The following is a 19435-nucleotide window of genomic DNA, read 5'->3' as shown; positions in this document are numbered from 1 at the left end:
CTACCCTCCATATTGTGGGTGGGCCTCATCCAATCAGTTGAAAGCCTTAAGAGCAAAGACTGAGGTTTCCTGAGAAAGAAGCAGTCCTTCCTCAAGACTACAACAGCATAGCAACTCTTCCCGAAGACTGCAACATAGAAACCCTGTCTGACTTTCCCGCCTGCTGATCTGCCCTGCAGATTTCACACTCACACTGTAACATCACCTCTTATCTGAATTTCTAGCCTGCCACCTTGCCCTACAGATTTCAGCCTTGCTAGCCCCCACAATCACATGAGCCAATTCCTTAAAATTAATCTCTCTATAGATAGATAGATGATACACAGAGAGAGAGAGAGATAGATAGACAGATACATAGATAGACAGATCCTATAGGTTTTGTTTCTCTGGAAAACCCTGACTAATGCAGATGATGTCTCAGGTTTCTCCATTGTAAAGTTGCTATTTCCCCTTTATAATTATTAAGAATGTTGCAGGGAGATATTTTTTAATAGGCAAATATCCTGTTTCTCATCATAGCCATTAATTTTAGCTTCCATTGATAATTCTTGCTACAACAATTGTTACTGTGGTATTTGTCAAATGCCTGGGGTTTTTTCTATTTTCATCATTTATTCTATATTTATTTTCTCTAGAATTAGGAACTGTACTGTAAGGAAGAGCCATCCTTTCTTCCTCATTTATTCAGATTTTTAAAATTTCCCAATATATAGGGCTTTACTAATTTTTTGTGGTGATTCTAAAATTATATGTGGAAATACAAAATGCCAAGAATAGTCAAAGCAATATTGAAGAAGATGTGTAAGCTGGATACTTTCTACTTCCAGATATCAGGACTTATTAAGTCATAAAAGTTAAGAAAATGGTAATAGTGCAAGAGTAAAAAATGGTACAGAGTTCAGAGCCAAGCCTTATTGTTTGTGCCAATGCAAAGTTGATAAGTATATTATTCAGGAGATGGTTCTCCAGCCAAGGCTTCCCTGTAGGGTAAGAGAAAGCTGATAATTTGGATAACACTGTTCTCCCTGGTATTTGTGACTTTGACCCAGTGCTTGTTTCATCTCTTTTTTACAGGGATGCAGTGGAATTTTAGCAAAATGTTGCTAAAATACAAACACTCTTTTGTATTTTTGGCTGATGCACAGCCTGACCCTTTCTCTACAGTGTTCTGCTCTGGTTTTCAGCTTCCTCTTTTCCTAGTGTCACAACTACATCCTCCCACCTCTTGGACCCACATGTCTGCCTCTTTCCTGCCCTGGATTTCAAGAGAGATATGAGCATCTGACCTGGCATTTTTAGTAAGAGACAATGAAACAAGATGTTGACAGAGTTACCTTGATTTTTTTTTTTTTTTTTTGGCCCTACATTTTCACTATCACTTCTTGTTGTCCTTCTTTGAGGTAGTAACAACACGTGGGTTTGACAGTTGCCACATGGTTCATCCAGCTTAGCCCTCTGTGAGACTAGAGCTATCCATTCTGCATCAAATAAGAGATCTAGAAGGAGAGGCAACTCTAGCCAGGCTCACTCACAGGGTGAGAGACCATAGACAGTTCACTGGTAAGAGATTGGTTCCCACAATGTGCCAAATCAGGACTTTAGTCCTCAGAAAAGTCTTTGGATTTCTGTCAAGTACTTTCAGCATAAACAGTATTGTCAATAGCAACAGGTTCCACTGAGGAGGCAGGACCAAAGCTAAAGCTAAGTAGAGAGAAGTGAGCTTGGACAAAAAGGAGGAGCGCTACAAGGCGGGGATGAGAGAGCTTTGAAATAAAACTAGAAACATAGGTGGTGGTGAAATCATTGCCGACTTTGAATTGCAAGTTGAAGGTGTGGACTTGGTGATGTTTGCAGTGTGTCACTGAAATTTGTTAAGCATGGAAATCATATGAATAAAGCAATGCTTTATGGGGTTCTAAGAATGTTAAAAACTTCTTCTGCTAAGAATTATTTTTTAAAGAAAAACATCAAAATAAATTAAGTATCAGTTTTTCAATTTCTACAAGATTACTCCTTGTTCTCAATATAATTGTAAGTGGCTCTAATGTAGAGAGAAATGAATCTTTTTTGACTTGTTTTAGTAATAATAAACCTATATCCTTACCACCAGATATCTTTCACCTTAGATGAACCATCCCTATTGCAAGTGTGTGTGTGTGTAGTTCATTCTGTCTATATCTATAATGGGCTGATTCTTCAAGCAAAGGGCAGAAAAGGGAGACCTAGTTTTCCAATCTGATTCAACTCCCAAAGAACAGAGTTGTTGCAAGCAGAGACCAGGTAGTAGCTGTATGCTCTGGTGGACCAAAAGGCCTGTAAGCCAGCACATCTCACAGGCCCACCTTCTACTCCCTTCCCAGCTGTGTGCTTCTCAAGCACCTTGCTAAACCTCCATTTTCTGTAAAACTGGGTTTCCTCCTATGGTTTTTATTGTACAGCACTGTAGCAAGAATTACATAAGAACATATGAAAGGCTCGTCTCTGGGGTGACTCTGTCCCAGGGTGGGCAAGGAGGGGCTCTGAAAGTGCTCTAAAGAAATGGCTACGTATTTCTGTAGCCACCCATGAGGTCGAAGGTCTTACAGCCCCGTATTAAAACATCTTCCTGCCCGGGAATTGCTTCCCACCCAATGCCTTTCCTTCCTCCTGCCCACCTTCTGGCTCCCAGTCTTTCAATACGTGTTACGTGTTGCCTCTGATGAAGTGTTTCCTGATCTCCCCACGTGGAGCTGACCTCTCCTCCCACTGGATTCTGTATAGGTGTCTCTCCCAGTGTTTGTGCAACCTCTCACTTTCCACACTAGACTGGAGCCTTATTGGGTTCGGGTCTAGCTGGGATTCATCACCATATCTCCAGCACCTGTCATGGTGCTTGGATCCACATAGGTGCTTGAGAAAGGGAGGGAAAGAGGAGTTATTTCAGTCTATGTGAAGAGTTTTCTGTCCTCCGCTCATAATCCAGTGGGTGAGAAAGACGCACATATGTCGCGCTAACACAAGACAGTTGGAGGCCAGGCTCTGTGGGATAGGAGGAGAGAAGCTCTGACCAGGGGTCCCAGGGAGGCCTCCGGAGCTGTCTGGCGAGTAAGAAATGTCTTCATTCCATCTCATTTAACTCACAGTAATTTAACCATTTGATGGGATAGACTTGTATAAAGAGTTCCATAATAATTGGCTTATTTTTTCCCCCCCAACAGGTAGTTTCTTCCCTTTTGAAAAGTAAAGCTTTCAGGAATTATTTAATCTTTGTTTGAAGCCAATTAAATATTGAAGGCTCTGTCCCTCCTTTGCATAAGTCACCAGAATGGAAGGTTCGTCTCACGGGGTGTTGAGAGACAGGAGCGCAGAGCTTTTGGATCGACTCCCCGCCTCTCTCCACGCTCACGCTCGCGGCTCCCCTGGTGGGCTCTCATTACTCCTGCCTGGGCGAGCATGGTCTTGCAGGATTGCCTCTCTCTGATCATTCTGCCCTCGATGCAAAATGAGTCTCATAAAGTACTCGTTTCACTCAGAACCTCTCTCTGAACTCTGACCTGCAGCGAGATTTAGTCCTCATTCCGGGCCTGGACTCAGAGCCGGCAGTCTGCCCTGTTGGCTTCAGTCTCACCTCTCACAGCTCCTCCATGTGTGTCCTGAAGCTCTGGCCACATCAGGTGACGTAAGGTGGCTCCAGTTCCCTCGTGCCGCTCCTTGCAGGTCGAGTGCTGCCCCTTCTGTTGAGGAGCCTTCCTACCACAAGTCTTTCCCTGTCTCCACACTGGCTTCGAAGCTCAGGGGAGTAAATACCTGCCACTGGCAGCCCAGCTTCCATTTTCCCACATTTCAGGTCACAGTTCCCCATATTTTCTTTGAAAAATCAATCCCTCCACTCTTAACCATATGGTTTATTGGGGATTAGCTCTATACACAGCTCCAGGGGTAGGCCCTGACTGTCTTAAACCTACTAGCATATCCTGTTCCCATCCCTGAATTAATTGGTTCCAGGATGGGAACACGACTCTATGCAGGGATACAAACTCTTCCCCCCAGCTCATGGTACTTTAGAGTTTGAGGCTGCTAACGCCATATTTGCTACCACAAGAATCACCCTGGAAGTGGAGCCGTCACGGGGAAGCAGATATGAGAGAGAGATCTTAGAATGTCATTGAGTGCTGGATCGAGCTGAGCCTGAACTTGTACAAATCTCTCCAGGACATTCAATTATGTAAATAAATTTAATTTTTTATTTAAGCATATTTGTGTTGAGTTTTCTGTCATTTTCAAAAAATTTATGTCCAACTGATACTCTCAATTCAATAACACCTTCTAGAAACTCTCCTGGAGCTCTCTTTACCAGCATCTCGGCTCCCCATCCCCTACTGTAAACACCTTAGAGACTGAGAGTGTGTCATTCACGTAGAAGTATTCACACCTGACAAATACTGGAGGAATAAGGACACAGCATGTAGATTAGCTCAGCACCAGGGAGCAGTAAAGGGCGTTGTCACGACAAGACATTCGTTGAATCTACCATCCTGTGGGCACTGTCCTTGCTGTGGTTCTCCATACTCATTGAGTCTGCTGGGTAGGAAGCTTGGAGATGCAAATATAGCTACATATTACTCAGCAGCCATCAGCAAACTATAATACAATAGAATAGAAAGTTTAAAGGTGCATTATGTGGAGAAAGAGTATTGTCTTCTAAAACTTTTCTTTTAATTATACAGATGCATACATATACATGTGCGTTAGGTCAAATGTAAAATGTATTTCTTGGTGCGAATGGAAGCAGAGTGTTTTTGAAAACCATTGATCTGGCTTCGACCTGAGACGGTTCTGTAATACAGCATATAAAAGAATAGAAAATAACAGTGTATGACCTTACAGAGGGTACTTATTTTGTAACACTTCTTTTTTAGTCATACAGGTATATGCACATATGTCTGTATAGAGTCACACTGTGAAATGTATTTCTTCCTGTGGGTGGTGGCCAAAAAGTTTGAAAACCACTGATTTGCTTTCTACCGGAGGCCAGAAATATTACGAAACTGTATGATTGTCTGAGCTGCAGCCAGCAAGGTGAGGAGAAGAAGGCAGGTCCATAATGACTCAGCACTGAGAGCTGTGGAGGCAGGCACTGTGTTTGTAAAGTGACTGCTGGGCTTCCAGGCAATTGGTGAAGGGCACGTCCACAGGACTGCTCAGAGAGCTGAGGCAGACAACAGGACCGGCCAAGCCGGGATGTGCATCTTTCCAGCCTGTTGCCATGACCAGCTCTTCGAGGTATTGAATTAAAAGCCACACAGACACAGAAGCCAAGAGCCTTCATTGGAGGAGGCACCACACTCTGAACTGCTTGTTACCTTCAGCTTCTGGCCTAAAGGAACCCGGAGGGCTGCTTTACCAAGAAGCTGACCTTGGGAATCAAAGCTACAGAGACAATCTCCTGGAATCTGTGGCTGCTTGAGCATCTGGAAAATAACAACAAAGCCAGGTGTCTCTTAAAAAGCGAGTAATTTGCTTTTTAAAAAAATGTTTGCTCTTCTCATGTTTTAAATTGTTCATCACTTATTTTCTATATTTATAGTTTATTTCATTCTCTAAATGTTTAATGCTTAGAGAATGTTATATTCCTATAACATCCTTGAGAAGTTATATTCCTTTGAGTTTTGTTTTAATTTTCCTTTAAAATAAGCTGTTTCGGCTACCTGGCTTACTCTTTATATTCCATTTAATTTTTCCCTCCATTGTTTTCACTTTAAAACATTTTTGTTTCCTTTCTCTACTTTAGCTTTATTCACAACTATATCCTTGAAATTCTCAGCTTCTGATTTTAACATCTAAAATTTTAATTCTCCTATCTCATTTCCCTAGTTAGACTTTTTTTTTTTAAAGATTGGCACCTGGGCTAACAACTGTTGCCAATCTTTTTTTTTTTTCTGCTTTATCTCCCCAATACGGCCCCCCCCCCCCCGGTACACAGTTGTATATCTTAGTTGCACGTCCTTCTAGTTGTGGGATGTGGGACGACGCCACCTCAACGTGGCCTGACGAGCAGTGCCATGTCTGCGACCAGGATCCAAACCCTGGGCCGCCGCAGCAGAGCGCGTGAACTTAACCACTCGGCCACCGAGCCGGCCCCCTAGTTAGACTTTTTAATTTCTGAGCTTCTGGTCTTGTTTTTTAACCCGTTTTATGCATTATTTTATTTTTATTCCTTGTATTTGGTTTCTCTTATTTTAGCCTCAATTTTTCTCCCTCATTTTTGATTTTATTGGTTTATAAGTGTATTTTCTTATTTGTAATTTTAATTATTCTGTTCCTTGTATAATATGCATTTATCAGGCTGACAAGCAACAGAAATGCAAAGCGCAGGCTGGTAACCACTGTGCTATTCAGGCTTCTTAATCTGTAAGCACTTTCGTAACTCACCCAACAAGAGTATTTCCACAGCAGCCTGCCTCTAACATGCTTGTTTCTCTTTTGATTCATCTCCTTTCTTGGCAGGGTTACAAGAAATCCTGTTGCCTGAATCTTTCCGTTTCCTTGTACTCATTACAAGGAGCAAGGAGAAGCTGCCTAGAGCCAGAAGAATCCAGGGTTTTCGAAACAGAGATGACGAGCCCCTTGCTGTCCGGCTTCTACACGCATGCTGGGTCTGCGCATTGCCCGGGCCGCCCCAGCTGCCAGGGTGGGTCAGAAGGAGGTACTCCTTCCATCTCCTAGCCCTCAGTGGAAGTCTCCCACGGAAGCCCTCAGAATTAGGGGAGGTGTGAGAAGGGGCTCCAAGCCCTTGTCCATCTCTCTGAGAGGGAAGAGGACTTGCCCTGGAATCCAGAGGCATCATCTGAACAATTTAAATGACTGTGACCAAGAATCTCCCCATTTAATACCATCTGGTTTCTGTGGAGAGGGTACCAGTCAAAGGCCGGTCAGGAGACAGAAATCACATAGTAATTTGAACAAGGAATTAGAGTGAAGTGGGAATTTGCTAGGGAGAGAGAAAGAGAACTCTGAAGAACAGAGAAACAGCAGGTACCAGGAGCAGCCACCACCTCCTGGGAGGAAGAAGCCATCCCTCCCCAGGCTGAGTGAGGTCCAGACATTGTTGGGGAGGGTGCAGCAGGGGTCACTGGACGGGAGAGAAGTTCATTGACGTATTGTCTCAGTGGAATTACTGGAAAGCTGCTCTCTGGAGTGCAGGGGAAAGCTCTCCTCAGAGAGGAGGCACGCCTCAGAACTCACTGAAAAACCACCTGAGAGGATGTGGGGAAATTGGTCCAGAGGGAGGTGCCCTGCCAGCAGCACTCCATGATGGCGACGCCCAAGGAGTGTGCTGGGGAAGGTGCCCTCCATGTGCACTCCTCTGCAAAGCTGCTGGAGGCAGGTTGCCTGGGGCAGCCATTCATCCTGGTGACCCTCTGCTATGAAGCCACCCAAAGGGAGGTGCCCTGTGCTGCCAGCCACTGGGCACTGCAGAAAACACGTGAGCACTCATGCATACACACACACACACACACACACACAGAGCAGGAGACATAGGGGAGGAGCACGCCAGAAAGGAAGAGCAGCCCCTTCTTCCTGCCGTGCTCCTCCAGAACATCATATTCACTATAAAGGAGAAATTCTCAACGGGCTCAGCTCCATTATCACAGATGAGTAATAAGTGGATTTAGAGCTAAGAGACAGTGAAGTGACAATTGGAACAGTACACCCCTTTGGCTACTGCATTCACTCCTCTGCACACCTTTGAGCCCGGGACAGCAATGACACAACTCTATATTTCCATCTAACAAGGTATTGCTATTCTTCCTACAAGTGAAGAAATTCTCAGGCTTCACCAAAATAAGGAGATGCCAGTCCCAACTGTTACTCTGTGCACTGCTGGCTATATTAATTACTCCTCACATTCCACCACAGTCTCACTGAATATTTTCTTACCTAGAGACTATCTTGTAAGGTTAAGCACCACCAACTTACATAACATAAAAGTGGGAAAAAAGAGAAAGAAACAACACACACACATAGACATATAAGTGGCAAAGAGAAAATACGGGGAACTGCTACAGTCCTTGTTTCAGTAGCTGGCCACGGGCCATAGCTGATATCCATGGCCTCCCACCTTCCTTGACCTATTGCATATTCCCTTGCTCTCAGGTGACTTCTTTATCTGGTAGAGTGACCCAAACCTTCCTGCAAAAGAGTGAGTCTTCAATCATCCTGCCTTTTTTCAATTGTTAGAGTTTTCCATTAACCTTTGTCATTGGTCATGAAACTAGCAAAGGGCACCACAGAGAATTCCCTTGCCACATAGTCCTCCTTGCCTTCAATGTGTAGCAGCTACTCAGTTTCCTTTTGGTAATTGGGATCAATCACTCCAGCCAGTAGAGCAACTCCTTATTTTTGGCATGTTGGTTCAGCGATATAAAGAGCCCAAAATAGCCAGGTGGCAATCTTCTCTTCAAATTCAAGGGAACAACTGCTAAGTCCTCTGATGAAAGCATTCCTCTCATCAGGGCTAAGCCCTCCATCCCAGGAAACCTCAAAGTTGCCAGGACAAGAAGCAAAGATTCTACAAATGAATTGTGACGTGTAATAGTAAGAGGAACCACCCCTGTTCCCAGATCCATGCATCTGGCTATGGGGGAAATAATACCATACCAGTCTCTGCTTCAAAGCCTATATGGCACCCTGTGAAATAGAACTCCCTTCTTTCAGAGCGTTGTCTCCCAGCTGGTGGTATAACTTCATCTTCAGTAAGCAATTCTATTTTCTATTAGGCCAGCCACTTCCAGGTTGTGAGGTATACGGCAAGTTCAGTTAATTCCATGGACATAAATTCATTGGTGCATTTCCTTTGCTGTGAAATGAGTTCCTTGATCAGGATCAAGGCTGTGTGGAATGGCATGAAGGTGGATAAGGATTTCTGTGAGTTCATAGTTGGTGTTGCTGGCAGAAGCTTTAAGAGCAGGGAACACAAACCCATAACCAAAATATCTGTCTATTTCAGTGGGGATGAATTTCTGCCCACTCCATCATGGTCAATAAAATCAACCCACTACCAATCAGCTGACTGTCCCCCTAAGGGAATGCAGACACCGACCCAGTTAGTGGCTGAGTTTTCAGGTCAGTCTCTGCTGTTGGTGGACCAGGCACTCAGCAGTAGCATTAGCCAGCGAGGCCTTGGTAAGGAGAAATCTAATCTGTGGATCCCATACATAGTCACCATCCCTGCCACCATAACCATTTTTTTTTTCAGAATTAGTAAATGAGAGGACAGAAATCTCTAAATGCTTCAGGTGGAAGAGGAGAGAGAACTAAGATTTTAAAAAATGAAGAAATTCTTCAAGAAATATCTGACTCAATTAGAAAAAGCAACATAAGAATTATATGTATTCCAGAGGGAGAAGAGAGGAATAAAGGAGCAGAGAGCTTGTTCAAAGAAATAATAGCTGAGTACTTTCCAAACCTGGCTAAGGGTTGGTCAATTTCAGAAGGCTCAAATAAATAAAATTAAAAATGAAAGAGGAGAAATTACAATGGATACCACAGAAATACAAAGGATTATAAGAGAATATTATGGAAAGCTATATGCCAACAAATTGGATAACCTAGAAGAAATGGATAAATTCTTAGACTTATACAACCTCCCAAAACTGAATCAAGAAGAAATAGAGGGGCGGGCCCTGTGGCCGAGTGGTTAAGTTCGCGTGCTCCATTTTGGCTCCCCAGGGTTTCGCCAGTTCAGATCCTGGGAGGGGACATGGTACCACTCATCAAGCCATGCTGAGACGGCATCCCACATGCCACAACTAGAATGACCCACAACTAAAAATATACAACTATGTACCAGGGGGTTTTGGGGAGAAAAAGGAAAAATAAAATAAATTAAAAAATAAAGAAGAAATAGAGAATCTGAATAGACCAATCACAAGTAGAGACATTGAAACGGTAATCAAAAACCTCCCAAAAAACAAAAGTCCAGGACCAGATGGCTTCTCTGGAGAATTCTACCTAATATTCAAGAAGATTTAATACCTATCCTCAAACTATTCGAAAAAATTGAAGAAGATGGAACACTTCCTAACTCATTCTATGAGGCCAACATTACCCTGATACCAAAGCAGACAAGGACAACACAAAGAAGGAAAATTACAGGCTGATATCATTGATAAACATAGATGCAAAAATCCTCAATCAGATATTGGCAAACCAAATTATAGCAATACATTAAAAGGATCATATACCATGATCAAGTGGGATATATACCAGGGATGCAGGGATAGTTCAACATCCGCAAATCAATCAATCTGATACACCACATTAACAAAATGAGGAATAAAAATCACATGATCATCTCAATAGATGCAGAGACAGCATTTGACAAGATCCAACATCCATTTGTGATAAAAACTCTCTCGATAAAATGGATATAGAAGGAAAGTACTTCAACATAATAAAGGCCATATATGACAGGCCCACAGCCAACATCATACCTAACGGTGAAAAACTGAAAGCCATCCTTCTGAGAACAGGAACAAGACAAGGGTGCCCACTCTTGCCACTCCTATTCAACATAGTACTGGAGGTTTTGGCCAAGGCAATTAGGCAAGAAAAAGAAATAAAAGGAATCCAACTTGGAAAGGAAGAAGTGAAACTCGTACTATTTGCAGATGACATGATTCTATATATAGAAAACCCTAAAGAATCCATTGGAAAACTGTCAGAAGTACTCAACAACTACAGCAAAGTTGCAGGGTACAAAATCAGCTTACAAAAATCAGTTGCATTTCTATACACTAATAACGAGCTAGCAGAAAGAGAACTCAAGAATACAATCCCATTTACAATCACAACAAAAAGAATAAAATATCTGGAATAAATTTAACTAAGGAGATGAAAGACCTATACACTGAAAACTATAAGACATTATTGAAATAAATTGAAGAAGACACAAAGAAATGGAACGATATTCCATGGCTCATGGATTAGAAGAATAAACATAGTTACGATGTCCAGATTACCTAAAGCAATCTACAGATTCAATGCAATCCCAATCAGAATCCCAATGACATTCTTCATGGAAATAGAACAAAGAATCCTAAAATTTATATGGAACAACAAAAGATCCTGAATAGCCAAAGCAACTGAGAAAACAGAACAAAGCTAGAGGCATCACAATCCCTGACTTCAAAATATACTGCAAAGCTATAGTAATCAAAACAGCATGGTACTGGTACAAAAACAAACACACAGATCAATGGAATATAACAGAGAGCCCAGAAATAAAACCACACATCTAGGGACAGTTAATCTTCGACAAAGGAGCCAAGAACATACAATGGAGAAAAGAAAGTCTCTTCAATGTATGGTGTTGGGAAAACTAGAAAGTCACATGCAAAAGAATGAAAGTAGACCATTGTCTTATGCCATACAAAATTTATTCAAAATGGTTTAAAGACTTGAATCTAGGACCTGAAACCATAAAATTCCTAGAAGAAAACATGGGCAGTACACTCTTTGATATCGGTCTTAGCAGCATCTTTTTGAATACCATGTCTACTCAGGCAAGGGAAACAAAAGAAAATATAAACACATGGGACTACACCAGACTAAAAAGCATCTGCAAGGCAAATGAAACCATGAACAAAACTAAAAAAAAGAAACACCAACTGGGAGAAAATACTTGCAAATCATATATCCAACAGGGGATTAATTTCCAAAATATATAAAGAACTCCAACAACTCAACAACAAGAAAACAAACAACCTGATCAAAAAATGGGCCAAGGATATGAATAGACATCTTTCCAAAGAAGATATACAGATGGGCAACAGGCACATGAAAAGATGCTCAACATCACTAATTATTAGGGAAATGCAAGTCAAAACTACAATGAGACATCACCTTACACCTGTTAGAATGGCTATAATTACCAAGACAAAAAATAACAAATGTTGGAGAGGATATGGAGAAAAGGGAACCCTCATACACTGCTGGTGGGAATGCAAACTGGTGCAGCCACTATGGAAAACAGTATAGAGATTTCTCAAAAAAATTAAAAATAGAAATACGATACAATCCAGCTATCCCACTACCGGGTATTTATCCAAAGAACTTGAAATCAACAATTCAAAGAGATTTATGCACTCCTAAGTTCATTGCAGCACTATTCACAACAGGCAAGACATGGAAGAAACCCAGGTACCCACAGACTGATGAATGGATAAAGAAGATGTGGTATACATATACACAATGGAATACTACTCAGTGATGAAAAAAGACAAAATTGTCCCATTTGCAACAACATAGATGGCCCTTGAGGGTATGATGTTAAGCAAAATAAGCCAGACAGAGAAAGACAAACACCATATGACTTCATTCATATGTCAAAGGTAAACAAACACACAGATAAAGAGAACAGACTAGTGGTTACCAGAGGGGAAAGGGGTGAGGGGTGGATGAAAGGGGTAAAAGGGCACATATGTATGATGATGGATAAAAATTAGACTATTGGTGGTGAGCACGATACAGTCTATAGAGAAACTGATATATAATAATGTACACCTGAAATTTGCACAGTTATAAACCATTATGACCTCAATAAAATAATTGAAAAAAAAAGATACTGGCAGAAACATTCTATTGGATTTGGCAATTAGGAGATCACAGATGTTAGTAAAGAAAATAGTTTTAGGGGAGTGGTGTGAGCAGAAGCTACATTCATGAAAAGGTTCACAAATGAATACAAGGCAGGGAAGCCAAGACACTGAATGCCACCCATTCATTTGAAATAATAGGCAATGAAATGAAGTAGAAAAGAGCTCTATATAGCATTTCTATATTAGCATTTAAAAAGGGACATAGTGTTTTGAGAGGAGTTTGTAGGATGAGAAAGCTTGAACATCTTGTAAAATGTAAGGAAAAGCACTTCCTATGCAAAGGGAGATTGCAGGATGGGAAGAGAGATGAGTTTATTAATAAGCAATATCCTAGAAGAAGGGATGTGGCCAATAACTCAATCTCTCACCAAAGGGGTAGTAGGGACGGGATGGGGGAAAGCAGAGGGAAAATTGTAGGAGGTAGAGAAGGAAGTTGAACTGGTTACCTTCCCCCAATTTAAATTTCAGATTACAAAGCAAAATCTTCTGATGACAGGAAAGTCTGAGTTGGTGGGACAGGATTGAAGAACATTTATGGTTTTGAATGAGCAATAGTGAGAATTGGAGAAGGAAAGGAATAGAGAAATCTAATACAATTGATCAAATTTCACTTCCTTCTTGAAGTCTTCTCTGCCCCTTTCCCTGAGAGTACATACAATATTAACATATTTATACAGCAATTAAAAATATAAGTTTCTTTTTAAAACCCCTATTTTATAACTCTTAAACGGCACTAACTTTCTGCTATGTAGTTATTTCATCTTTTCATGTGTGTCTTTCAAAAATTAATTTATAACCTTTAAAAAAATCCCATTTCTTTGTATCCCTCATGGTATCTCCTGGAGTGGGTAACAAAGTAACACTGTTTCAGTAACTATCCCCATACAACAACCCATCCTAAACTTAGTGGGGTAAATAATTTTTTCAAATTATTCTCACAGTTTTGGAGGTCACCTAAGTGGTTCTCACTGGGGGTGTCTCTCCTGTGGTTGCAGTCAGGAAACATCTGGAGGCTCTCTCTCACTCCCTGGAGCTTGACATTGGCTATTGGCTGGGACCTAGTTGGTGCTGTTGTCCAGAATACACATACATGGTTCTCTACGTGGCTTGAGCATCCTTAGGGATGGTGGCTGGGTTCCAAGAGCTAGTGTCCTGAGAAGGAGACCCAGGTAGATATGATATCACCTTTCATGGCCTAGCCTTGGAAGTCACACAGTATTATTCTTCCACATTCCATTTACATTTTAGTTAGCAGCCATGTGAGAAAGCCAGTCTCTAGGAGGCATAAAGGAAATATGCAGAGCAGAGAATCCAGGCGACATTCCCATCCCTGGTGAGGCTCAGATCAGACCTCCTTCCTCCAAGATTATGAGATATCCTATTTCTCCAGTAAATTCCCCTCTTGGCCTAAATTTGTTCTAGTTGGGTTCCTATCATTTGAAACTTAAAAAGCTCTGACTAACGTAGGGTGGGAGGAGAAGAGGATGTCTCTTCCTAGAAATGCGGTACCCACTGTGATGGAGAAATAAAGGAGAAATTCAGACTGGATTATCATCCAGATGTCTAGGGTCTGGGGTGAGGATAGACTGTCCATTAAATCATACTAAAGGTGTGTTTTCAACAACGTAGATAGACCTCGGAGAGAGAAGACAGTAAAAAACCAAGGCTGAGCCAACACTGAGAAAAGCCTCAACCTATCTAAAATAGGGAGAAAACAGCAAAGAGAGGCAAGAGAGTCTGTTCATTGAAATTGCTGGAGTGCCTTGAAAGACAGTGAGAAGCCGTTAACCAAAAATGGTGTCCACTGAAAACAGAAGGGAACAGGTCAGTCCAAGGGCAGCAAGACTAATGGTCTTTAGAGAGTGACCCCTGGGCCTGAGCGGGGGCTAAAAGAGAGCTAAGTGGAGTCCCGCCCAGCACAAAACAAAAGGTTGAACTTTTCCAATGTGCAGGCATTGTATCATGTGCTTTACTCTTATGACCTTATTTAATGACCCCTAAGAAAGTGTCCTACATAGGTCCTGCCAGCTGTCCCTGAAATCCTAGCACAGTCAGAGCTGGCACTTCCACGGTCAGGAGAGGGTCATGCCATATAAGCCCCACCCAGCAGACCCAGTGACTGGATATTCCTGGGGCAAATCTGAAAGTCCTCAGAAGTCTGTGAGGCTGCAAGCAGCCCAGATGAAACAAGAATGACAGTGCCCCTTTCCATGTTTGAAGTAAGTGAATTTTTAATAAAACTGGTATATTGGTCACACCTTCATCTATATCAATCCCATCATTCAAGTGTCTACACAGTTAAATTAAACCAAATATTTCACAGCACATTTTCAAGACAGTACAATTTTTGCACTAAAAGAAAAAAAAAAAAAAGACTGGTTACTACCAAAGTGTGTTGTCCATGAATTGAAAGACCTTCATATTTACGCAGCAGGTACACGCGCAGGAGGGCAGGCAGCAACAGAAGGCCAGACTGGAGAGCACTGTCTCTGTGGTACACGCCCTGAGGGAGGGGTGCGCCAGGGACGTGATGCGGCTGATTCCATAAAGCAAAATGGACACCAATCTCATTATTTTAGAGCCACACCTTGTGGTATGTTTATAAAATATTTCTTTCACAAGTTAAAAGCAGTATCTGCTACAGATGAGTTTAATTTTAGTAAAATCAATGAAAAAATTCTATGTTCATGCAACATTTGTTGTAAAGATTCCAGAAACACATGAGTCAAAATTTCAAATTATGACTCCCACAGTAACTGTAACTCTGCTATATAACATACATAATGGAAGAAACGTTATCAACATATACCATTGTAGAAAATCCTCGGTAAGCAGAAACAAGCTGAGTTATGCTTGTTGTGGGAATCATCACTTTCAACCAGCTAAGGATATATAAAAATTGAAACCATAAATGCATGCATTATTTTATGCATTTAATTCCAATTTTTCTTGATCCAATTTAATCAGCTTTGCATCCAAACTACATTTCCCTTTCATAAACTGCAAATGAATGTCTTTCATAATTTTAAAATCCACATCACTTGGTTTCTTTTTCTCATGCAGGTTGCCTTTGCAGAATGGCATCATTATACCCTGTCCCTCCCCTCAAAGGTCAGGACATGTCTGTGGGGATCCATTTATCTAGATTCCTTTTCTCCCTGAAGGACACCATAGGGGAGGAGAAGAAGAATACGAGAGAGAACAAGAATCACATCGGGTAGCTTGGAAAGGTAAATAAGAGGAACAGAAAGAAGGACTCTGGCACCACGAACTCCCCCTTGGTATCTTCCCAAGCAGAAATAAGAAAAACACCACCATCATATATTTACAATGTCCAAAGTGTTTAGTCATAACATTATCTCCTCTGATCCTCACAATGACAATGAGAAAGGCAAAAAGAAAACATCATTCAGTTGTTCAGCTCTTTGTAACTCAAGTAGACTATATTTAAGATGTGCTTTTATGTTATCATTTAAAGTCTGGGCCATTTAATGGCACTTAGAATATTACCCGCCTACTACATGCACAGGATTTACTTATTATTGAAGGCAGAACGTACCTTATGTAAAATGATTATGGTTATGAGCTAAAAATTTAATATATTTTAAGCTTTTTGCTTTAGCTATATTCTGAAAATTCAATAATGAAACAGAAAGAGAAATAACTACTCTTCGAAATTCTGCTTGGGCAAAATTAATCCTGTATATTATATCCAGTATTACTTTTCCCAGATTGGTTTTAACTAAGAAGGGCACCTTCTACAACCTCCAAAGAGGAATTCTTTCACTTCTCAGCAGTCTTTACCATCAAGACGCTCGTTATACTCAAACTAAACTACTTTGGCTCAAGAAAAATCATATTTCCTTTGCCACTCTAAGTACTCTGCCCCACCATAGTGTGCATGACCTTGTGTGTTTGGAGAGTGACATGGTCAACCTTTTTTGTCTCTTAGTGCTACTGTGATCCGGCTATTCGAATTTAAATTTGTTTTCCCCTCTGTTAAAAAAAAAAAAAAATAGGCCCCAAATGGAGTCACTTCTGCTAAGCCCACATCACAAAACTGAGACTTAATCCCTAACCTAACTGTAGTTTCAGCCTCTGCCAGGAATGTAATCTTAACGAGTCAGTCTGGACTTACCTGGTCAGCACTAGTGAGGTAATCCAGCTGACAGACCCCTGCCATCCACCAAAGGAAGATGACCTTGCCTGAAACAATCCACTCTTTGCTAGTAACTTCCTTTTCCCACCCCCTTCTGCCTATAGAAGCCTTCCACTTTGTATGGCTCTCCATCGCTCCTTTCTATTTGCTAGATGAGATGCTGTGTGATTCATGAATCATTGAATAAGGCCAATAAGATCTTTAAAATGTACTCAGTTGAACTTTGTTTTTTAATATCCCTTTCTATGTACAAAAGGGATCTTTCTCCATAAAAGCAGGTAAAAATTTTCCTTCTTCATTATCTAGTGCACCAATAAAAAGATTAATTAAAATGAAGATTCAGAGCTGGCAAAAAGCCTCCATATCATTTGTTCTAATGTGGGAGATAATACAATTAATCCTTTGCCTGTGAAAGTATGACCATTTTGCATGTAATTAAAGGGTAATATTTTAAGTGCTAAAAGGAAAACAAATCCTAAGAAATATTAATTTTAAGAGGTTTTATTGTGGAGCAAGAGTTGTCTTCTTGTTACCTACAATTATAAAACAGATCTTTGTAATGATTAAAGATTAACACATAAGTTCTTAGATAGAACAGGTAAAATACAAAAAGGTATCCTCAGGGACATGAATACTCAACTTTTAGGGGTTTTTCCCCCTTACATGCAAAAAAATAATATCTAGGGCTGATAACAAAGCACAATCTCAATACTATTGCCAGACATGAAGAAGGCTGGTAAGCTGACAAATCAGTGATGGGGCTATGAGCTCTTGCATCTGTCAGAGACCAGAAAGGGGCTTCCTGCCTCATGTGATACAGATGAGAGACAAAGGCAGGCCCACAGTGAACTTTCCATACAGTCTATCCACTTTACAGGATTGTCTCAGGAAGAGTAGATCCAACCAGTGGGCAAGGTTTACCTTAAACAGAACGAAACGATCTCTTCCAGCGTGGAAACCAAAGAGGAGGTGATCAATTTCAGAGGATCACAGCAATTCCAGAGGATCACAGAAGGCTTAGAAATGAAAAACGATGGGGTTTGCTCCTCTTGAGCAGTCAAAATGTGAAATTCCCAAAGGTCTTAAAGTTTCCAATAAACTGACAGCAAATAAGGTACTGGAGACTGTCAGTACCATAAATTAAGAAACTACTTTTTCATATTTACTTATAATTAAAGCTGCAGAATTCCATGAATGGCTGACAGTAAAATATTAACACATTAAAGAATGAACCAAAGGAAAATTTTGGGAACAAGATAAGTGATCCAACAATAGAAGAGTGTTAAATAAATTACTGTACATTCATAAAATGGAGACTATGTAGTCACTCCGAATGTGTTCTTGAAGAATATCCAAGGAGAGGGAAAGAGCTGATAATACTGTAAAACGAAAAGTGAGGTTACAAAATGGTATGTTCCATATGATCTCTATTTTGGGAAAAAAAATACATAGAAAAAAAAGACTGGGAGACCATACACAAAAATAATGACAGAAGTTACCTCTGCTAATGAGATTTAAAGTTTTCACATTTTTTCTTTTCCAAATAAAAAGGGGAAGAGAGGAAATTCTTATTTTCAAAAAGAGTCAATGAGTGTACTCATCTCTTTGTCTCATCTTTTTATTAACACATAAAATGAAAAACTGAAATATATTTAGCGTCATTTAGCACTCGCATTAACAATTATTTCTCTGTAAGTTATAAAATCAATAGTCCATTCAAATTTATAGTTTCCTTATACTTTTCGCCAATTCACACACGAGCAACGTATTTTTGAAGAGACACAATGACAAATGTTTACCCAAGGTTGCAGTCTCCCACGCAGTCTTCTTCACACATCCCTGCGTCTAGAAAATGAACTTCATATGTTTGATTCCATAAGTTTTGAAGAAAACCATGATAATGAGGGCCCATAATCCCAGAATAAAACCCCCAGGAGGATGCCAATCTTTCAGCTTTGGTTTCTGCAAAACAAGGATGACATGATACATTTAACAATAGGTAAATAATTAAACAGTGGATAAAGCAAATACTGACAGAAAATAGAAATTTTACAGGTTGTGTTTTAAGGGGGAGTAATTTCACCAAATTAAATGTATTGGGATAGCAACAATGGTAAAGGCTTTAAACAGAATAAATATTTCAAAGTAGTTCTCACAGAGATCAGTTTCAAATGACCTTTTGTTCCCTCAAAGGGGCTTTTCCTGACTGCCCTACCCACCCATCTCTCTTCAGGCAAACTATTCAGGAGCCTAACAGTCCTTCTCACTGGGAATCTAAATATTCATTAGCTGGTTGGTTTCATCTGTCTCTCCTATTAGACTACAGCTCCATGAGCGTCATCTTGCTATATTCCCAGCACCTATCTGCCTCAGTGCTGGCATACAAGAGATACTCATACATTATACTGAATAAATCAGTGAAAAACAAATGGATTCCATTTATTCAGATATTCAACAAATATTTACTGGGGGGCCACTGCCTTTGGTCATGTTACTCCCTCGAGGTAGAATGCTCCTTACTCCATTCTGCCTATTCAAAACTCACTAACTCAACTGCCAGCTCCTCCAGATTTTCACAGCTGATAGATTCTTCTCTTTGAATCTGTAGCTCCTTCGACGTTTACTCCTGTCTGCC

General features: G+C 40.7%; 2 protein-coding genes across 3 annotated transcripts in view; one reads left to right on the top strand and one right to left on the bottom strand.

Annotated features, from left to right (window-relative positions):
- The window catches only part of ST6GALNAC5 (ST6 N-acetylgalactosaminide alpha-2,6-sialyltransferase 5), a 167352-nt gene extending 163122 nt beyond the window's left edge, over positions 1 to 4230 (top strand). Inside the window, exon 8 of the transcript XR_011532387.1 lies at positions 3198 to 4230. The gene's annotated coding sequence lies outside the window, so the exon portion shown is untranslated. The remainder of the gene's footprint in view (positions 1 to 3197) is intronic.
- Positions 4231 to 14846: 10616 nt separating this feature from the next.
- Positions 14847 to 19435, bottom strand: part of PIGK (phosphatidylinositol glycan anchor biosynthesis class K) — a 110122-nt gene continuing 105533 nt past the window's right edge. Inside the window, exons 11-12 of one of the 2 annotated variants that reach the window (XM_070592031.1) lie at positions 18600 to 18762; positions 14847 to 18179 (exon numbers count right to left, since the gene is read on the bottom strand). In XM_070592031.1, coding sequence (XP_070448132.1) covers positions 18646 to 18762 — 117 coding nt within the window. In that variant the 3' untranslated portion in view covers positions 14847 to 18179; positions 18600 to 18645. Of the gene's footprint in view, positions 18180 to 18402; positions 18763 to 19435 lie in introns of those variants that run through there. The other variant, XM_070592030.1, reaches the window with a different exon arrangement.

Source organism: Equus przewalskii, chromosome 24, assembly GCF_037783145.1.
Source record: "Equus przewalskii isolate Varuska chromosome 24, EquPr2, whole genome shotgun sequence".
Classification (NCBI taxonomy): domain Eukaryota; kingdom Metazoa; phylum Chordata; class Mammalia; order Perissodactyla; family Equidae; genus Equus; species Equus przewalskii.
Note: the sequence above shows the minus strand (reverse complement) of the source record. Positions and strands in the feature narration are given on the sequence as shown.